General features: G+C 38.1%; 1 protein-coding gene across 1 annotated transcript in view; it reads right to left on the reverse strand.

The window, feature by feature from the left end:
* Positions 1 to 22,339, reverse strand: part of LOC116272630 (dmX-like protein 2) — a 128,037-nt gene that overhangs the window by 62,542 nt on the left and 43,156 nt on the right. The window contains exons 13-14 of the mRNA XM_031661389.1: positions 5,597 to 5,686; positions 2,972 to 3,089 (exon numbers count right to left, since the gene is read on the reverse strand). Of these exons, the coding sequence (XP_031517249.1) occupies positions 2,972 to 3,089; positions 5,597 to 5,686 (208 nt within the window). The remainder of the gene's footprint in view (positions 1 to 2,971; positions 3,090 to 5,596; positions 5,687 to 22,339) is intronic.

The raw sequence follows: 22,339 nt of genomic DNA on the forward strand, positions 1-22,339 counted from the left end.
AACCAACCCAAATGACCATCAATGATAGATTGGATAAAGAAAATGTGGCACATATACACCACGGAATACCATACAGCCATAAAAAAGGATCAGTTCATGTCCTTTGAAGGGACATGGATGAAGCTGGAAACCATCATTCTCAGCAAACTAACACAGGAACAGAAAACCAAACACTGCTTGTTCTCACTCATAAGTGGGAGTTGAACAATGAGAACATATGGACACAGGGAAGGGAACATCACACACCAGGGCCTGTCGGGGGGTGGGGGACCTAGGGAAGGGATAGCATTAGGAGAAATATCTAATGTAGATGATGGGTTCATGGGTGCAGCAAACCACCACAGCACGTGTTTACCTATATAACAAACCTGCACGTTCTGCACATGTATCCCAGAACTTAAAGCATAATAAAAAAATAATTAAAAAAAAAAAAACTTGGCCGGGCACGGTGGCTCAAGCCTGTAATCCCAGCACTTTGGGAGGCCGAGACGGGCGGATCACGAGGTCAGGAGATCGAGACCATCCTGGCTAACACAGTGAAACCCCGTCTCTACTAAAAAAAAAAATACAAAAAAATAGCCGGGCGAGGTGGCAGGCGCCTGTAGTCCCAGCTACTCAGGAGGCTGAGGCAGGAGAATGGTGGGAACCCGGGAGGCAGAGCTTGCAGTGAGCTGAGATCCGGCCACTGCACTCCAGCCTGGGCAACAGAGCGAGACTCCGTCTCACTCTGTTACAAAAAAAAAAAACTTTAAAAAAAAAAAAAAAACCTTGCTCTAAAGTTAGTGGCATAATGAGGGTGTATATAAGGTATCACTTTAGATTAAAATACTCTTCTTAATAGACAGTGAAAACACAATATGTAAACCTTGTTTGGATATAGATTCAAACAAAAACACAAACAAAAACCTCAACTTTTTGACAATTCAATGAAAAATGGGAGTAGTTATTGCATGATTCTGAGGAATTTTATTATTTTATCAATTTGATAATAGCAAATATGTAAGGGAGTTATTTTTAGAAATGCATATGGAAGTGAAACAACACTGCAGGTGGATTTGCTTTAAAATATTTCAGGGGGGCCAGGCACGGTGGCTCACACCTGTAATCCCAGCACTTTGGGAGCCAAGGCGGGCTGATCACTTGAGGTCAGGAAAGACCAACCTGGCCAACGGAGTAAAACTCCGACTCTAGTAATAACACAAAAAAATTAGCCAGGTGTGGTGGCACACGCCTGTAATCCCAGCGGCTTGGGAGGCTGAGGCAGGAGAATTGCTTGAACCTGGGAGGTGGAGGTTACGGTAAGCTGAGATGATGCCACTGCACTCCAGCCTGGGCAACAGAGCAAGACTCTGTCTCGGGGGAACAAAAAAATTTCAGGGGGGAAAAAGAAAGAAAAATTGTGTAGACAAAGCAAGTGTGATAAAATCTTTAACCTACATTATAATTCAAATATGGAGGTTCACTTAATTATGCACTTAATTTTGTCTATTTTTGGCATTTTTCTTAACTAAGAGAGTAATAAACTTTTAATTAAAACTTAGAAAGTACAAAATAAAGCAGAAGCAGAGAAGAAGAGAAACCTACACAAGTCCTTTAAGAACACAGCCATAAAATCAGGAAGAAAGAGAAACTTCACACAAAAACTAAAGGAAAACCAAGAAAGCATTGAGGAAATCTTTTGGCCTGATTTAGCAGTGGCATAACAAATACCAAAAGCGAGAAATAAAGAAAATTTTTAATGCAAGTCAATTAAAATATTATAAAGAAAAGTACCAACTTTATATAAGCATTGAATTCTGGTAAGCTGGCATATCTTTCCTGTTAGAAATAACATGATAAATGGCAGCTACATTTGTTGGAAACCATATTAAAAAGATTAACCCAGGCAAAGGTAAGATACTACAGAAAAGTAAATTTTAAATCTGTAAAGAAGTACTGCTGTTATAATGATAGTGAAATAAAACTGAACATAATTGAATAACATAAATAAGAAAAGTTTTGTGTATGAAGAAAGAGATATGAAAGAAAAACAAGTTACTAGTCTGGCGAGTGAAAAGATGTTTGAGCTAAGCTTCTTAGAATACAGGACCTCAATCTGATTTTCCACTAAAGCAAAGGAAATTATCTGCACAAATTACATAGAAACAGTTTCCTTAGATGCTATACATAATTTTGTGATGAAAACTACACTAAGAAAATTAAATATGTCCATCTGGATATTCACAATTTGTAACCAAATGAAATTAATTATCTAAAACCCTTTGTAAACTAAATATTAACACAGACACTTAATTCTTAAAGACATGGCTTTTCAAATAGAACATGTTAGTTTTATAATTATGAAGTTATATATATATACACACAATTTTATTTGCCAATTTAAAAAACTTAAACATAGTTTAATGTCTGAAGGTAACATTTTAAGCTAAGTTATAAAGCTTAAACTAAACATATTGTTTGTTTTGAAAGGGTTAAACTACTTACTTTCACAAAAAGGAAAAAATACCACACTTCAAAGGGGAAAACTGTGAGACGGTACCTTGCATTCACTATTTCCATGAGGTTTCTACTGTCCCACACAACATGATACCTTATATCTGAAGCAATTTACTGACAATTTTTTAAAACCTATAATAAAATTAACTGTTTTCCTTGAGATACCAAATGGAACTACCAATCAAAATAATTTACTTACAGAGTTGAATAATTAAACTTACTTTTTAAAACAAATTAAGGTTCATAGACACCATTTCTTGGCAAAAGTCTGTATCACCAGTGAACTGTCTTGCAAAATGTAATGTTCACCCACATGCCCTCTTCATCTACAAGCAAGCAATTTTGACAGAACTAACTGGTGTATCTGTCAAAAATTATGAGAGTGATAACTTTTGAAGATCCATACTCAATGAAAGCTTAGAGATCTTTTTTTTAGCATGAAGGTAAACAAATGCAGACTATTTTTTTAAAGTACCTTGTGATGGCTGAAAAAATATTTCTGTTTCCTTTTTCTCCATATCTTCTTTATGTGGTTTATATCCTATAATGAAGTCTTCTTGAAACACATGAAGCAACTGTGTATTTGAGCCACACTACAAATATGAAAAAAAATGAAGAGGTTTTATCTTTGAAATTCTCTGTCTCCCATCTCCCATCCATCACCTCCCCAATGCTAATGCAGAAGATATATATCTAACAGTTTCTATTCTTTAACTACTACTAATTAGAAAGAAAAAAAGCAACAGAAAAAAATCATTAAAACTATCCTGGTCAGAGAAAAATTACTTTCAAAGATGTCACAGCCAATAGCAGAATAGAAGAACTCTAGCAGAAACAAATCAACTGGTTTGCTTCTCAAAAAAACAAAAACAAAAAAGAAGCTACAAAAACCCAAATTTAAAGAGCAGTTAAGCAACCTTCACCACTTTGAGCCTGAAAGCATCAGATTCACAACTGACTGGGGAGGGCTGCACTAACTATGTAAGACACACTAGACTACTACACAACTTGTAGTTTTTTCAATTCCACCAGAGAACCAAAAAACAAAACAAAACCCAGAAAGCTCCTCAAAGTATCCCAACAGCTCTGTCTAGTGGGAATTACGAGGGATCCTGTAACAGCCAGCAGGAGGATACATCTCTAGAGAATTAAACTCACACATAAGTAACTAGAACCCCTCAAAGGATGGATGAAACATCACTGTCAACTGCTATGCTCCATGACCACGTTTTAAGACTGTCACGAATGGCTACTTAGAACCTTAATGTGAACCGAAGTTCAAGGAAAGGCTACATCCAAACAAAAGCTTATTTTGGAAGTGTATTAAGACAATCAGATGGCACCCCCAGAGATTTCAAGAAAGGGAAGTAGCTATGATTATCTTGACATTTGATGAGGAGTCAATAATCTTATAAAGGAAAGCCTGCCTCTTTACATAATAGAAAGAAATAAAAGGATTACAATATTTGGTTGGGCCACACAATTTTATGAAAGTTATAGGGCATTTTGTGTTTCTATAGGTAGAAACATTAAAAATCTCTTCACATTCATTGTCTAGGAGGTCACCTTCCCAAGGGACAAAGAATAAATGAAAGTAAAGAGAAGGGTGATACCTTTATGGATATAGAAATCATACAACACACTGGGAACAAACCTAGAAAGAACTTTAAACTTTGTCATTCATTATTGCTTACAGTTTACCAGGCCTTCTGTTAAAAATAGCCACAAGGAGCAGGGGAGAAAATGTTGAGCAAATATGAAGTAAAAAGACTGCTTTGTGAGAGCAGGCTATATTAATATCCCATGGTAATCAGTGCAAAGGAGGCTAAAGTAGGGGATGAATTTAACATCCAATCCATTAAAAATTAACTTATCTGTAGGAAGGAAGCCAACCCATGCTTCTACATCCCTATGGAGTAGAAAAAAGTAATCACAGGCTGAATCTGAAGAAAGGTGGGGCACTGGGGATTAAAAAGCATTTCCCAGGAGGTATTAGCAATATGGGTCTGGCAGCCCCAGTTCTGCTATCAAGAGATGATGTATTTTATCTATATTAGCAGAAATGACTACATTTTCCCCAACAGAAAGTGCAAAACACCAAAGAAAATTTATGATGTAATTCTATACTTGCTTTTAACTACAGTTGGCTCTTTCTTCATTTCCTTGTTTAAAACTATTGGTAGCTTCCTTACCAAACTAAACCTTTTCACAATTGGAATTAATGTTAGTTCTATCCCTTAATACATAAACATAGTCCTAAAGAAACAAATATCCTGAGGGCTAAAATGGGTTTTACATCTCCCTGTAGGGAGAAGGGTTCTCCTTATTTCCTAGGTAGTAGCTAGGGAGGAATACTGACTACACAAAGGACCTGTTATTAAAAAGTATATGTTCACTTTGATCTGACTTTCACCTGCATTTTAAAGGACCTCATAAAAGTACCCAACATGGGGCCTAACAAGGCAAACACTCTGAAGCTGAGGTCACCCTCTACTGAGTTGAAAAGAGTAATAATATAAAACGAGAAACCACAACCCGATCCTCTATGCAGCTGCACTGTATTTTCTCAGCATTTCAAGAACAGGGTCATGGTTTCTCTAACTGAACCAAATTTCCTTTGTTACAAATACAATTCAACTGGAGAAGAATAATTCCTTTTTAAAAAATTTTTATTTAAATAGCTTTTGGGGTACAAGTGGCTTTCTTGTTACATGGATAAACTATATAGTAGTGAATTCTGAGATTTTAGTGTACCCATCACTCACGTAGTGTACACTGTACCTAACGTGGTTTTTTAAATCCCTAGTTCCATTTCCACCCTCCCGCTTCTGAGTCTCTGAAGTCCATTATATCGCTCTGTATGCCTTTGCATACTCATAGCTTAGCTCCCACTTTATAAGTGAGAATATATGGTTCTTGGTTTCCCAAGGAGAAAAATAATCCCTAAATCATTAGTAGATTTTCACTATGGGAATCAACTGAAGTTGTCTGCATTTAATAACAAACAAGAAAATTATTCTGAGAATGACATATATCATATACACATAAAACATCATGGGATAAAGTATATAGTATCACCAATTCACAAGCATGTTTTTACTTGGTTGGTTATTGCATCGAGTTCAATAATGCAGCCAGGTCGAGCAGTAGACTGTTGGCTCACAATATTAAACACTTCTCCAATAAGTTTCTGTAAATAAAAAACACAAAATGTTAATGGCCAACAACTTATAATCTATTGTCCATATGATACAGTATCTTGGACATTTAAGGCTCCCTCTAAATAGTCACTGATTGACAATGCAATGTGATACATTCAAAGAAATATTTCAACTTTCTATACTCATTCTCATGTTAACTCTAAAGTTAACTAAGCAGAGAGAAAACTCTATAGTGTTTACAAAAATAGCATATAACTTCAAGGCATCATATCTTCTTCATTTCTGCAGCCTTAAAGCCCAAGACAGACATGGCTAAAGATCTGGCCCAATGCCTGAGTGGTCTGCAGACATGCAATGACATTTAAAAGTACAACCCTGCCAGACTGAAGGTAAGGGCAATGGTTGAGAAGAAGTGGGATTGTGTCTTGGGATAAGGATGTAGGAACTAACACATGAAGCCTAACTTTGGAACCCCAAAGCCCAAAAACTTTCTGCTAAAAAGAACAGTCCTCCTCACCTATGTTCTAACTGACTTTCTCTTGCATAAAAACCTTTCAGTAACTTCATCTGAAACGGTTGCCTCAGAAAGAAATGCCCATTCTCCTCAGCACCCACCTTTACTACTTTTCACTACCTCAAAAAGGCCAATGAGAGGGGTTAGAGGCTAGCTTCGCCTAGATATAAGTACAAAGTAGGGGAGAAAACAGCCTTTATACTGGAGTTGTAGAAACTTTCTTATTTGTATCAGTAGGATTCCAGAGAGCATCTAAGAAAATGGATTCTAGGGTTATTAGATCAAAAGAAAAAAATATGTAGTTAGGTAGGGCTGAATTTATTGATATGGGTATGTTCACCCAAGATTCATGATTTAAAGTGTTAGCTCAGACATTTAGAAATGGTGTTAACAGGGCCAGGCGCGGTGGTTCATCCCTGTAATCCCAGCACTTTGAGAGGCCGAGGCAGGTGGATCACCTGAGATCAGGAGTTAGAGACCACCCTGGCCAACATGATGGAACCCCTCTCTATTAAAAATATAAAAATTAGTGGGGAGTGATGGAGGGCACCTATAATCCCAGCTGTTCAGGAGGCTGAGGCAAGTGAATCACCTGAACCTGGGAGGCGGAGGTTGCAGTGAGCCAAGATTGCGCCACTGCACTCCAGCCTGGGCGACAGGGTGAGACTCCATAAAAAAAAAAAAAAGAAAAAGAAATGGTGTTAACAGTCTGCTGGGTTTGTTCATTCAAATCTGGACTCAACTGTGGCCTATAGTTGGTGAGGTGAAAACAGTGAAATTTTTCTAGTACACCACAAAGCTTTGCTACTCAAAGTGTAGTCAATGGACCAGCAGTGACAGGAAGTTTTTTATGAATGCATACTTACTCCCTGAAACTAAGACATCTGTGTTTTAACGAGACTTACACAGGATTCATGTGTATACTAAAGTTTAAGTAGTACTGCTGTAGATCACTTGTTCTCAATCTTGGCTGCACACTGAATCACCTGGAGAGCTTTAACAATCAATGATGCTAAGGTCCCACCTACAGAGATTGAGGTGCTGCCAATGTGCAGCCAAGGTTGAGATCCCCTCACAGGAATAGATATGTATTCCAGCTAAGGATCTGCTTTCCCTGCCCACAACTCTCTGCCAGTACTATAATTAACAGACTTTCTGAACACTACACTACAGAATTCCAGAATTCTACAGAATCTCACTCAACATCACCTCCAACAAGAAACTCATTTTATAGTGGAAGACACTACTGGAAATTAGAATGAAGTGAAGCATTCACCCAGGGTGCAAAATTTAAAAGAGTGCTCAAAAATTCAATAATCAAGAAAAATAATATTTTAATGCAATATTTTTAAAATAAAAATTAATGTAAACAATCCATACTGAGCAAAATATCCAACATTTACATACAGAACCCAATAGTATCTTAATGAGCCATATTGATGCCATTAATGTGCATCAAAACTGCACATATGTGTTTTGATATATATTTTTTTTAATGGTTAACATTTTTCTTTTGTTTTTTGCTCTATTGGCCTCCAATTTCCAGGCTCAAGTGGTCCTCCTGCCTCAGCCTCCCAAGTAATTAGGACTACAGATGCACGCAACCATGCCTGACAAATTTTTTAATTTGTTTGTAGAGACAGGGTCTCACTATGTTGCTCAGGCTGGTCTCAAACTCTTGGCCTCAAGCAATCCTCCCACCTCAGCCTCCCAAAGCACTGGGATTACAGGCATACCACTGCGCCTGGCTGTAGTTAACATTTTTCTGGAACATTAAAGTAGCTGAAAAATGCCAAAAATTGAAAAGTAGGTGCATTAAAACTCACGTATTACTTTAAGTTTAAATTTATTTATGCCAGAAATTTGACGAATTATAGTTTCATTTTTCTGGCTTTAATGGAAACAAACACATTAATAATATTTTCAAAATCTCCTTCTTTGCTTATCTTGTTTTGACAAAGTCTCTTTTTTTTTTCAGACAGAGTTTCACTCTTGTTTCCCAGGCTGAAATGCAATGGCATGGTCTTGGCTCACTGCAACCTCCGCCTCCCGAGTTCAAGTGATTCTCCTGTCTTAGCCTCCCGAGTAGCTGGGACTACAGGTGCATGCCACCACACCTGGCTAATTTCTATATTTTTAGTAGAGACAGGGTTTCACCATGTTGGCCAGGCTGGTCTCGAACTCTTGACCTCAGGTGATCCACCTGCCTCAGCCTCCCAAAGTGCTGGGATTACAGGCATGAGCCACCGCGCACAGCCCTGAATTACATTTTAAGGGCATCATTCTAACTCCTGTGTTGAGAACAGACTTTGAGAAAGCAGAGCAAAATCATAAAGGAAAGCAATATAAATTTTTTCACACTCTAACCTCTAACTTCCTATCCAGTCTCAGCTATTTCCAGCAGCCATTCACATTCTATGCTATGGCTGTAATAAACTACTTACAGCTTACTATGCATATTCTTATACCTCTGTGCATTTTTAGTTGCTGTTATCTCTACCTGAAATATCCTTTTCCTCCTTCACTTTCATGTCTTACCCATTCAGTAAGTCTCATCTCAGATATCTCCGCCAGAAATTCTTTCCTGACCACCACAATCTGGATTAAGAGTTGCTTCTAACTATAGGAAAAGCCATCTTATCTGACAGCATTGGACAGAGAGAGGATAAATCACTCAGCAAGGTCAATTAACCCAGAGAATCATTTTTAAAATAATATGTATACTTTAAACATTTTATTTTAAACATAAACATATACAAATAACTGATATTTTGGTGTTGAGTAAGACCTTGGAGTATGGGCTTGCTAATGGGAATTACAGGTCTTTCTTGCGTATGCCACCCCGTAAGTCCTTGGCTGTATTTTTCAGTTCTTTAAATGGAAATAGGCTGGACACAGTGGCTCACGCCTGTAATCCCAGCACTTTGGGAGGCCAAGCTGGGTGAATCACCTGAGGTCAAAAGTTCGAAACCAGCCTGGCCAACATGGTGAAAACCCCATATCTACTAAAAATACAAAAATTAGTCAGGCATGGCAGTGCGCACCTGTAATCTCAGCTATTTGGGAAGCTGAGGCAGGAGTATCGTTTGAACCCGGGAGGCAGAGGTTGCAGTGAGCCGAGACTGTGCCACTGCACTCCAGCCTGGACGACAGAGCAACATTTGGACTCAAAATAAATAAATAAATACATACATACATATATAAATACACAAATGGCAGTAAAAACATAAAGACACCTACAAAGTACTTTGAGTGCAGTTTTTCTTAAACATTTTCCTCCTGAATCTTTTACAGTTGTTTTGACCATGTCTAATTAAAGAATGATTTTTAGCAAAATTGCTTCCAAAGCACTTGTTGCTTTTATAAAAACATTCACATTTTTTACAACTCACATTTCATCAATCTATATAATAATTAAGTTATAAAATGACACTAATCTGTGCAACTTGACATATACAAGGTTGAAAATAAACACAGCTGGCTCTTGAGAGACAGTCAAGAAGTTGCAAGAGCTTGGTCTCTACAGCTAGGCTGCCTGGGTTCGAATCCTGATTCTACCATTGCTAGCTGACTAAACTGGGACAAATAATTACGTTTCTCTATGCTTCAGTGTCCTTACCTCTAAAGTATGGACAGTAATATTACATTTTTCTTAAGGTTACCAGGAAGGTGAAGTAAGTTAATATATGTAAAGCATTTAGAAGAGAGCCTGACATACAATAATCACTAGATAAAAGTTTGCCAGCAGCAGCAGCAGCAGCAGCAGCAGCAGCAGCACTTTTTTTTCATGTTAAGTAACTTTCCCAGCTATTATTATTGTTAAGGTTACAAGTCAACTTGTGGAATCAACAAAGTCTGGTATACTACTCCCTATGAGCATCCATCCTATATTTTATAGAGGGAATGGACAGCATCAATGAATCCAATGAGCTGGCTTAAGTGGAGGCCAATTAAATGAATTTCACATCCTGAAATCAGCCTTTTCTTCTAATGTACCACTTATTACATACTATATGTACATATTTATATGACTCTATAGATACGAGATCCTTGAAAGTAGGGACTGCTTCTATTCATTTTAACACTATTAGCACCTGGTACAATACGCATATTTATTCTTCCATGTACTATAGGTTATGCACAGTGAGTCCTCAATGAAAATTAAAGATTGAGTAAATAAATTACTGAGTGAAAACAAATTACACTTTAGATCATTCCTACTTTAAAAGCTTGTTTTTATTAATAGCAGCACACACTATACCACCCTATCTTTCAACACAACTTCTCCCTTATTTATTTGTAGAATACCTTAGTAAGTACTCACTAAATACCTGAATGAATGGATCTCACCAATCTAGCATCACTGGGTGAAGATAATCAAAAGCTTATTTTTTAGGCACCAAAACAACTGTATCTTTGATATTTTAAATGGAATTTTTTTTAAAAAGCTTAATCCCTGTCTTCATAAACAGCTCACTAAACATAACTCTCTTCTTGATGACTGGCAGTCACATTTATGAACATTAACTATTACTAATGCCTTTAGAGATCTAATGACTTCAAGTACTGTCTTTATAATAATAAATCCCAAATGTGCACTGGTACCTAATGTGAAACATTAGGAATATTTCCAATTGCCTGTAAAACAGGTATCTAAACTAAACTTAGGGGCTGGGCACAGTGGTTCATGCCTGTAATCCTAGCACTTGGAAGGCTGAGGCGGCCGGATCACTTGAGGTCTGGAGTTCAAGACCAGCCTGGCCAATATGGTGGAACCCCATATCTACTAAAAATACAAAAATTAGCCAGGCATGGTGGCACACGCCTGTAGTCCCAGCTACTCAGGAGGCTGAAGCACAAGAATCGCTTGATCCTGGGAGGCAGAGGTTGCAGTGAGCTGAGATCATGCCACTGCATTCCAGCCTGGGCAACAGAGCAAGACTCTGTCTCAAAAAATAAACAAACAAACAAACAAACCAAACTTAGGAAACTAAAACCAAGGTCACCTTACATTCAATGTGTCCAAAATTTAAGTCATTGTTAATACCTCAAAACTATCTTGCCATAGCTATTGGAACAACTGTCACAAACTAGAAACCTTAGAATCCTCTGTTTTCATATCCATATTCAAGCAACTACTAAGCTCTGCTCCTCTCCTTTCCTAGACTATGAAATCCCACTTTCGATCAAGTTGGTTTTACCACAAGCTTAGTTGACCTCAACAGACTCCCTGCTATCTTCATGCTTCCAGTACCTACCAATTCTACTCTACCCTGCAAATTAATCACTGTATTTCCCTTCCTGTGCTCCCTAAATCTACCCCTCTATCTACAGAACAATATTTATAGCTTTCAAGTATCTGTTACAAAATTTTTAAAAAGCTAGCCTTTACTTGGCATCTACTAAAAATCTCATTTGAGGAATAGGAGAGCATGTGACAACTTCTTGCTACATTTTGCCTCAGAATTAATAGAAGTAAGTAGGAGAACTGCTATTGTATGACGAAAATCAAAACGATGAGCAGAAACAATGGAAATGTGACAGAAAGTAGTCACATCATCTTAAGAGTTTAAGATTGAAAATAAGGGCAAGACTCTATAGTCGATATTTTAGAAAAGTTAAAAAATCCCAGAATGCCTTATAGTATGGGGGTCTCAAAGTCAAAATGGCTCAAGGAAATCTGGAGGCTCAAGAGACTTTGAAAGTTCCTGACTATGCAACTACAAATATAACTGATGAGAAAAGAAAGTTGATCAGAGTAGTGGGTTAAATAGTATCCTACCAAAATTCATGTCCACTCAGCATCTCGGAATGTAACCTTGGTTTGGAAGTAGGGTCTTGCAGACATAACTAGTTTAAGAAAAGGTCATACTGGATTACAGCAGGGGCAAAATCTAATGTCTGGTGTCCTTACAAAAAGAGGATACACAGAGACTCTCAGATGGAAGAAGGCCATGTGAAGACAGAGGCGGACTGCAGTGATGCAGCTACAAGCCAAACACCACAAAGGACTGCCAGGAGCAATCTAGGAAGAGGCAAGGAAGGATCCTCCCCTTGAATATCAGAAGGAGCATGACCTTGCCAACACCTTGAATTTGAACTAAATGTATATACACCAAAGAACAGTGCTGAAAACTATGTGAAGCAAAAACTTATAGAAGTAAAAGGAGAAACAGACAAATTCACAATTATAGTTGGAAATTGCAATACCTCGCTCTCAAGACTTGATAGAACGATTGGGGAGAAATCAGTAAAGATACAAAAGAACTCAACAACACCATCAATCAAAACAAGAGTAACTAACATTTATAGAACACTCGACCCAACAACAAGAAAATACACATGCTTTTAAGTGCTAGTGAGTGGAACTTGTACTAAAATAGACCAGGTCCTGGGCCATGAAACAAACTTCAACAAACTAAAAAGGACTGAAATCATACAGTACATTTTTCTACCCTGACGGAATCAAACTAGAAATTATTAACAGGACATTTGGATGCTACATCATACACTTCTAACTAATCGAGGGTCGAAGAGAAGTTCTCAAGGGAAATCAAAACATATCTTGAACTAAATGAAAATAAAAATGCTACATATAAAAATATTAAAGCAGTGCTGAAAGAAAAATTTGTAGGCACTAAATGTATACCTTAGACAATTTTTTTTAATTAAAATCATTAAGCTAAGCTCCTGTCTCATAAATCTAAAAAAAAAAAGAACCAAAGAAAAGCCCAAAGCAAGCAGAAGGAAAGAAGCAATAAAGAGCAAAAATCAATGAAGATAAAAATGAAAACATTACAGAAACAAAGAGATCAATTAAACAACAAGCTGAGTCTTTTAAAATGTCAATAAAATTAACAAACCTAGAGAACTTCCTCAACTTTATAAAGAATATCTACAAATAACCCAACAGCTGAAGGCAGGAGAAGAGGAAGATGGCAGAATAGAAGGCTCCACCAATTGTCCCCCCAGCAAAAACACCAATTTAACCACTACATGAAAAAAAACACCTTCATAAGAACCAAAAACCAGGTAAGCACTCACAGTACCCAGTTTTAACTTCATTATCACTGAAAGAGGCACAGAAGAGGTAGGAAAAACACTCTGGAATCACCAACACCACCCTTCCCCCATACCCTGCAGCAGCAGCAAGGTGCTGAGTTTCCGTGTACGGGAAAGGAAGAGCAAGCAAGTGTGAGCACTGAAGTCAGTGCTGCCTTGTTATATAGCAGAAAGAGAAACCAGACCAAACTCAGCTGACACTCGCCCATGGAGGGAGCCCTACCCAGAGGGGAATAGCTGGATCCCACCTGTCTGAGCTTGATTCCCCAAAAGCCTTGCCACCGTCAGGTGCTCTGGGGCCTTAAATAAACTTGAAAGGCAGTCTAGGCCACAAGGTCTGCAACTCCTAGATGAGTCCCTAGTGCTGAACTGGGCCAAAGACAGTGGGCCTGGGAGGCATGCAACCTACTGAGACACCAGGTGGGATGGCTAAAAAAGTGCCGGTATCATCCCTTCCCTAACCCCCAGGCTGTACAGCTCACGGCTCCAAAGAGACTCCTTCCTTCTGCTTGAGGAGAGGCGACAGGAGAGTGGGGAGGATTTTGTTTTGCCTCTTGGATACCAGCTCAGCCACAGCAGGATAAGGGACTAGTCAGAGTCATGAGGCTCCCTTTCCAGGCCCTATCTCCCACATGACATTTTTAGACACACCCTGGGCCAGAAAGGAACCCACTGCCATGAAGGAAAAGACCCCTGGCAGGATTAATCACCTGCTAACTGAAGAGCCTTTGGGCCCTGAATAGCCAGCAGCAATATCCAGGTACTATGACGAGGGTCTTGGATGAGACTGGCTGGCTTGAGGTGAGACTCAGCACATTCCCAGCTATGGTAGCTACAGGGCAAGACTCCTGCTTGAGAAAAGCAGAGGCAACGTGCTCGCTTCAACAGCACATATACTAAAATTGGAGAGAAGTAGAGGCAAAACTAAAGGGAACTTTGTTTTGCATCTTAGGTACCAGCTTGGCCACAAGGGAGTAGAGCACCAAGCAGGCTCTTGGAGTCCCCAATTCCAGGACTTGGCTCTTGGACAGCATTTCTGGATCTTCTGTGGGCCAGAAGGGAGCCCAATGTCCTGAAATGGTGAGTCTCAGACCAGGCAGCATTTACCACAAGCTAATCAAAGGGCCCTTGGTCCTTAAGAAAACATTGGTAGTAGTCTGGAAGTACTCCCTGTAGGCCTGAGGTCATGGTGGCCACAGGGTAAGGTTCATCTGCCTTTGGAAAGGGGAGAGAAGGATGGGAAGGACTGTGTCTTGTGGTTTCAGTACCAGCTCAGCCGCAGTACAATAGAACACCAGGTAGACTTCTAAGGTTATTGACTCTGCTCCCTACCTCCCAGATGGTACTTCTAGACCAGCCCAGTGGATGGAGGAACTCATCACCCTAAAGGGAAGGACACAGGCCTGGCTGACTTTGCTACCTGCAGATTGCAGTAGGCCCAGGGCTTTGAGAGAACATAGGCGGTAGCTGGGGAGTGATTACAGCTGGCTTTGGGCAAGAACCAGTGCTGTGCTGGCTTCAGGTGTGACCCAGCACAGTCCTAGAGGTGATGGCCATAGGGGTGCATGTGTCACCCCACTCCCATCTCTAGGTGGCTCAGAAAAGAGAGACAGAAAGAGAAAGAGAGAGAAGGCGAGAGAGGTGAGAGATAGGGGGAGGGGGGAAGGGAGAGGGAGAAGGAGAAGGAGAGGGAGAGGGAGGGAGAGGGAGAGGGAGAGGGAGGGAGGGAGGGAGAGAGAGAGAGAGAAAGAGAGACTGAGTTTGTTTGGAATACAATAAGGGAAGAGAACAAGAGTCTCTGCCTGGTAATCCAGAGAATTCTTCCAAATCTTATCCAAGACCATCAAGGCAGTACCTCTAAGAGTCTGCAAGAACCATAGGATAACTGGGCTTGGGGTCCCCCCAAAGCAGATACGGCTTAGATCACAACACCCAAGTCCTTTTAAATACCTGGAAAGCCTTCCTAAGAAGGACAGATACAAGTAAGCTCAGACTGTGAAGACTATAACAAATACCTAACTCCTTAATGTCCATGCACCAAAGAACATCTACAAGTATTAAGATAATTCAGGAAAACACGACCTCACCAAATGAACCAAATAAGGTACCAGAGACCAATCCTGGAGAAACAGAGATATGTGACCTCCAGACAGAGAATTCCGAGGAAACTCAAAGAAATTCAAGATAGCACAGACAACAAATTCAGAATTCTATCAGATAAATTTAACAAACAAATTTAAATAACTGAAAACAATCAAGCAGGAATTCTGGAGCTAAACAACGCAACTGGCATACTGAAGAATGCATCAGAGTCTTTTACTAGCAGAATTGATAAAGCAGAAGAAAGAATTTGTGAGTTTGAAAACAGGCTATTTGAAAATACACAGAGGAGACAAAAGAAAAATGAATAAAAAACAATGAAGCACATCTACAGGATCCAGAAAATAACCTCAAAAGGACAAACCTAAGAGTCATTGACCTTAAAGAGGAGGTAAAGAAAGAGGTAGAGGTGGAAAGCAATAGCAATGGGGAAATTCCCAAGCCTACAGAAAGATATCAATTTATTCCAAGGGGTAGTAACAGAGAAACTCCCAAGCCTACAGAAAGATATCAATATCCAAGTACAAGAAGGCTATAGAACACCAAGCAGATTTAACCCAAAGAAGACTATCTCGAGGCTTTTAATAATCAAACTCCCAAAGGCAATAAAGAAAGGATCCCAAAAGCAGCAAGAGAAAAGAAACAACATATAATGGAGCTCCAGTATGTCTGGCAACAGAATTTTCAGTGGAAAACTTACAGGCCAGTAGAGAAAGCCATGACATATTTGAAGTGCTGAAAAGAAAAAAAAAATTACCCCAGAATAGTGTATCTAGTAAAAATATCCTTCAAACATGAAGGAGAAATAAAAACTTTTCCAGACAAAAACTGAGGGATTTCATCAACACCAGACCTGTCATACAAGAAATGCTACAGGAGTACTTAAATCAGAAAAAGGAGGACATTAATGAGCAATAAGAAGTCATCTGAAGGTACAAAACTCACTGGTAATAGTAAGTACACAGAAAAACACAGAATATTATTACACTGTAACACGGGTGTGTAAACTGATCTTAAGTAGAAAGACTAAATGATGAATCAATCAAAAATAATAACAACTTTTCAAGATACAGACAGTACAAAAAGATATAAATAGTAATAACAAAAAGTTGTAGCAGGACAAAGTTAAGGAGTAGAGCCTTTATTAGTTTTCTTTAGGCTTGTTTATTTATGCAAACAGTGTTAAGTCATAATTAGCTTAAAATAATGGGTTGTAAGATAGTATTTGCAAGCTTTGTGGTAACCTCAAATTAGAAAACATACAGTGAATACACCAAAAACAAAAAGCAAAAAACTAAATCATATCACCAGCAAAAATCACCTTCACTAAAAGAAAGACAGGAAGGAAATAAAGAAGACCACAAAACAACCAGAAACAAACAACCAATGGCAGGAGTAAGTCCTTACCTATTAATTACTTGGACTAAATGGACTAAATTCTCCAATCAAAAGAAATATAGTGGCTGAATAGGTAAACAAGATTCAATAATCTGTGGCCTGCAAAAAACACACTTCACACATAATGACGCACATAGGCTGAAAACAAAGGGATGGGAAAAGATATTCCATGCCAACAGAAACCAAAAAAGAGCAGGAATAGCTATACTTATATCAGACAGATATACTGATATCAGTATCATTATATGTGTGATACTATGTATCAAATAAAATAGTTTTCAAGACAGAAACTGTAAGAAGAAACAAAGAAGGTCACTATATAACATTGAAGGGGTCAATTCAGCAAGAGGATATAACAATTCTAAATGTATATGTACCCAACACTGGAACACCCAGATATATCAAGCAAATATTAGAGCTACAGAAAGAGATAGACCCCAATACAATCATAGCTGGATACTGTGACATCACTCACAATTGGACATATCTTCTAGACAGAAAAATCAACAAAGAAACATCAGACTTAATCTGTACTATCAAAAAAAGGGACCCAATAGATACTTACAGAACATTTCATCCAACAGCTACAGAATATACAGTCTTTTCCACAGCACATGGATCATTCTCAAGGACAGACCAAACGTTAGGTCACAAAACAAGTCTTAAAACATTTTAAAAAATGAAATAATATCAAGCATCTTCTGACCACATTGGAATAAAACTCGAAATCAATAACAAGAAATTCTGGAAACTATACGAACATATGGAAATTGAACAATATGCTCCTGAATGACAACTGAGTCAATGAAGAAATTCAAAAGAAAACTGAAAAATGTCTTGAAACAAATGATAATGAAAACATGACATACCAAAATCTATGAGATACTGCCAAAGCAGTACTAAAAGAGGGAAGTTTATAGCTGTAAGTGCCTACATAAAAAAACAAGGAAGACTTCAAATAAACAACCTAATGATGAATCTTAAAGAACTAGAAAAGCAAGAGCATACCAAACCCAAAATTGGTAAAGGAAAAGAAATAATAAAGATCAGAGCATAAATAAATGAAACTGAAACAAAGAAAACCATACAAAAATCAACAAAACAAAAAGTTTTATGAAAAGATAAAATAAAATTGACTAACTTTTTCCCAGACTAAGAAAAAGACAAAGACGACCCAAATAAATAAAATCAGAGATGAAAAAAGGGCTATTACAACTGATGCCAAAGAAATTCAAAGGATCAACAGTGGCTACTATGAGCAACTATATGCCAATAAATTGGAAAATCTACAAGAAATGGACAAATTCCTAGACACATACAACCTATCAAGACTGAACCACAAAAGAAATCCAAAACCTGAATAGATCAGTAAAACAAGTAACAAGATCAAAGCCATAATAAACAGTCTCTAAGTAAAGAAAAGCCCAGGACCCAATGGTTTTGCTCTGAATGCTACCAAACATATAAAAAAGAACGAATACCAACCCATTCAAATTATTCGAAAAACAGAGAAGGAAGGAATACTTTCAAGCTCATTCTATGAGGCCAGTATTACCTTGATACCAAAACCAAACAAAGACACATCAAAAAAAGAACACAGGTCGATAACTCTGATGAATACTGATGCAAAAATCCTAAACAAAACACTACCAAAGCAAATTCAACAACATGGTTAAAATGATTAAAAGATCATTTATCATAACAGGGATACAAGGATGGTTCAACATATACAAATCAATCAGAGTGATACATTTCATCAACAGAATGAAGGACAAAAACCGTATGATCATATCAATTGATGCTAAAAAAGCATGATAAAATTCAACACCCCTTCATGATGAAAACTCTAAAAAAATCTGGGTGTAGAAGGAACATACCTCAACATAATAAAAGCCATACAACACAGACCCACAGCTAGTATCATGCTGAATGGGGAAAAACTGAAAGCCTTTCCTCTAAGATCTAGAACACAACAAGGATGCTCACTTTCACCACTGTTCTTCAACATAGTGCTGAAAGTGCCAGATCAGGCAACCACACAAAAGAAAGATATATAAAAGGCATCCAAATTGGAAAGGAAGAAGTCAAATTATCCTTGTTGGCAGACGGCATGATCTTACATTTGGAAACACCTGAAGACTCCACCAAAAACCATTAGAACTGATAAATTCAGTAAAGTTGCAGGATATCAATCAACATACAAATATCAGTAGCATTTCTATAGGCCAACAGCAAAAAATCTGAAAAATAAATTTTGAAAAAGTAATCTTGGCTGGGTGCAGTGGCTCACACCTGTAATCCCAGCACTCTGGGAGGCTGAGGCGGGCGGATCACGACGTCAGGAGATCAAGACCATCCTGGCTAACACAATGAAACCCTGTCTCTACGAAAAAGAAAAAGAAAAATTAGCCTGGCATGGTGGCACATGCCTGTAGTCCCAGCTACTCCAGAAGCTGAGGCAGGAGAATCACTTGAACCCAGGAGGTGGAGGCTGCAGTAAGCTGAGATCGCGCCACTGCACTCCAGCCTGGGTGACAAAGACTCCGCCTCAAAAAAAAAAAAAAAAAAAAAGTACCCCGGGTGCGGTGGCTCAAGCCTGTAATCCCAGCACTTTGGGAGGCGGAGATGGGCAGATCACGAGGTCAGGAGATTGAGAGCATCCTGGCTAACATGGTGAAACCCCGTCTCTACTAAAAAAAATACAAAAAACTAGCCGGGCGAGGTGGTGGGCGCCTGTAGTCCCAGCTACTCGGGAGGCTGAGGCAGGAGAATGGCCTAAACCCGGGAGGCGGAGCTTGCAGTGAGCTGAGATCCGGCCACTGCACTCCAGCCTGGGCAACAAAGCGAGACTCTGTCTCGGGGGGGGGGGAAGTAATTTCATTTACAATAGCCATACATAAAATTAAGAACCTAGGAATTCACCAAAGACGTGAAAGATCTCTATAACGAAAACTGTAAAACACTGAATAAAGAAATTGAAGAGGACAAAAAAATGGAAAGATATTCCATGTTCATGGATTGGAAGAACTGATATAGTTAAAATGTCCATACTACCCAAAGCAATCTACAGATTCAATGCAATCCCTATAAAACACCACTGATATTCTTTATATAAATTTTTAAAAGATCTAAAATTTATATTGAACCACAAAAGACCCAGAATAGCCACAGCTATCCTAAGCAAAAAGAACAAAACTGGAAGAATCATATTATCTGACTTCAAATTATACTACAGAGTTACAGTAATCAAAACAGCATGGTACTGGCACAAAAACACACACACAGACCAATGGAACAGCAAAGATAATCCAGATACAAATCCACACACCTACAGTGAACTCATTTTTGACAAAGGTGCCAAGAACATACAATGGAGAAAAGGCAGTCTCTTCAACAAATGGTGCCAGGAAAACTGGATATCCATACGCAGAAGAATAAAACCAGACCCCTATCACTAACCACATACAAAAATCAAATCAAAATGGATTAAAGATTTAAATCTAAGACCTCAAACTATGAAACTACTACAAGATTACATTGGGGAAACCTTCCAGGACATTGGTCTTGGCAAACATTTCCTGAGTAATACACAACAAGGACAGGAAACCAAAGCAAAAATGCACAAATGGGATCACATCAAGTTAAAAAGTATAGGATACAATCAACAAAGTGAAGAGACAACCCACAAAATGAGAGAAAATATCTTCAAACTACTCATCTGAAAAGGGATTAATAACCAGAATATATAAGAAGCTCAAACAACCCTATAGGAAAAAATCTTAATAATCTAATCAAAAATGGGCAAAATATTTGAACAGATATTTCTTAAAAGAAGACATACAAATGGCAAACAGACATGTGAAAAGGTGCTCAATATCAGAGATAATCAGAGAAACGCAAATCAAAACTACAGTGAGATATCATCTCACCCCAGTTAAAATGGCTTATATCCAAGACAGGCAATAACAAATGTTGGCATAGATGTGGAGAAAAGAAAACCCTCATATGCTATTGGTGGGAATGTAAATTAATACAACCATGATAGAGAACAGTTTGGAGGTTGCTCACAAAACTAAAATAGACCTACCATACAATCCAGCAATTTCACTGCTTGGCACATACCCAAAAGAATGAAAATTAGTATATTGAAGAGGTATCTGCACTCCCATGTTTGCTGCAGCTCTGTTCAAAATAGCCAAGATTTGGAAGCAACCTAAGTATCCATCAACAGATGAATAGGTAAAGAAAAAAAAATGTGGTACTTATACACAACAGACTACTAATTGGCCATAAAAAAGAATGAGATTCCGTCATTTTGCAGCAACAAGGGTGAAACTGGAGGTCATTATTTTAAGTGAAATAAGCCAGGCACAGAAATACAAATATTGCATGTCCTCACTTATTTGTGGGAGCTAAAAATCAAAACAAGTGGACCCATGGAGATAGGGAGTAGAAGGATGATTACCAGAGGCTGGGAGGGGTAGTAAGGGATTGGCGGGAGGCAGAGACGGTTAATGGGTACAAAAAAAATAGTTAGAATTAATAAGACCTAGTGTTTGATAGCACAACAGGATGACTATAGTCAATAATTTAATTGCTCATTTTAAAATAACTAGAAGAGTATAATTATATCGTTTGTAACACAAAGGATAAATGTATGAGGTGATAGATACCCCATTTTCCATTATTTCATTAAGAATTGCATGCCTATATCAAAACATCTCATGTACCCCACAAATATATACATCTACTATGTACCCACAAAAATTTTAAAAAATTTAAGCCTGCAACTAACATTATATGTAATGATCAAAGACTGAATGTTTTTCCTCCAAAAATGGGAAGAAGGCAAGAACATCTAATCTCACTTCTTATTCAACATGGTGTTGGAAGTTTTAGTTACCACAACAAAATAAGAAAAACAAAAAACATACAGATTAGAAAGGAAGAGATAAAATTGTTCCCATTTACAATGAGACAATTATCTACATGGAAAAGTCCCAGAAATCTACCAAAAACACTCCTACACCTAATATATGCATTCAGCAATGTTACAGGATACAAGATAAACACACAAAATTCAATTGCATTTGTATATTCAATCGTATTTGTATATTCAACTGTATTTGTATATCCCGAGAGTGACTACATGGACATCAACATTAAAAAGACAGTACCATTTACAATCAGTAGAATAAATGAAATACTTACGTATAAACCTAACGAAACATTCACAGGACATGCACGCTGAAGACCACAGGAGAGGGAGATTGGGGATACTATTGAAAGTTGTTTACTATATATATATTTATATATGTTTACATTATAAATATATATATATTTATATATATATTTAGAGATGGGGTCTCACTATGTTGCCCAGGCTGGTCTTGAACTCGTGGGGTCAAGCAATCTTCTCATCTCAGCTTCCCAAAGTGCTGGGATTACAGGTGTGAGTCACCGTGCCTAGCTACATTATATTTTGAGTACTACATTATTATTTGAAGGTAGACTATGAGAGGTTAAAGATGCATATTATAAAACCTTGAGGTACCACCAAAAACAAAACACTGAGTATAACAGAGAACAAATAGAACCATAAGAAAAT

This window comes from Papio anubis, unplaced genomic scaffold (assembly GCF_008728515.1).
Source record: "Papio anubis isolate 15944 unplaced genomic scaffold, Panubis1.0 scaffold143, whole genome shotgun sequence".
Classification (NCBI taxonomy): Eukaryota; Metazoa; Chordata; class Mammalia; order Primates; family Cercopithecidae; genus Papio; species Papio anubis.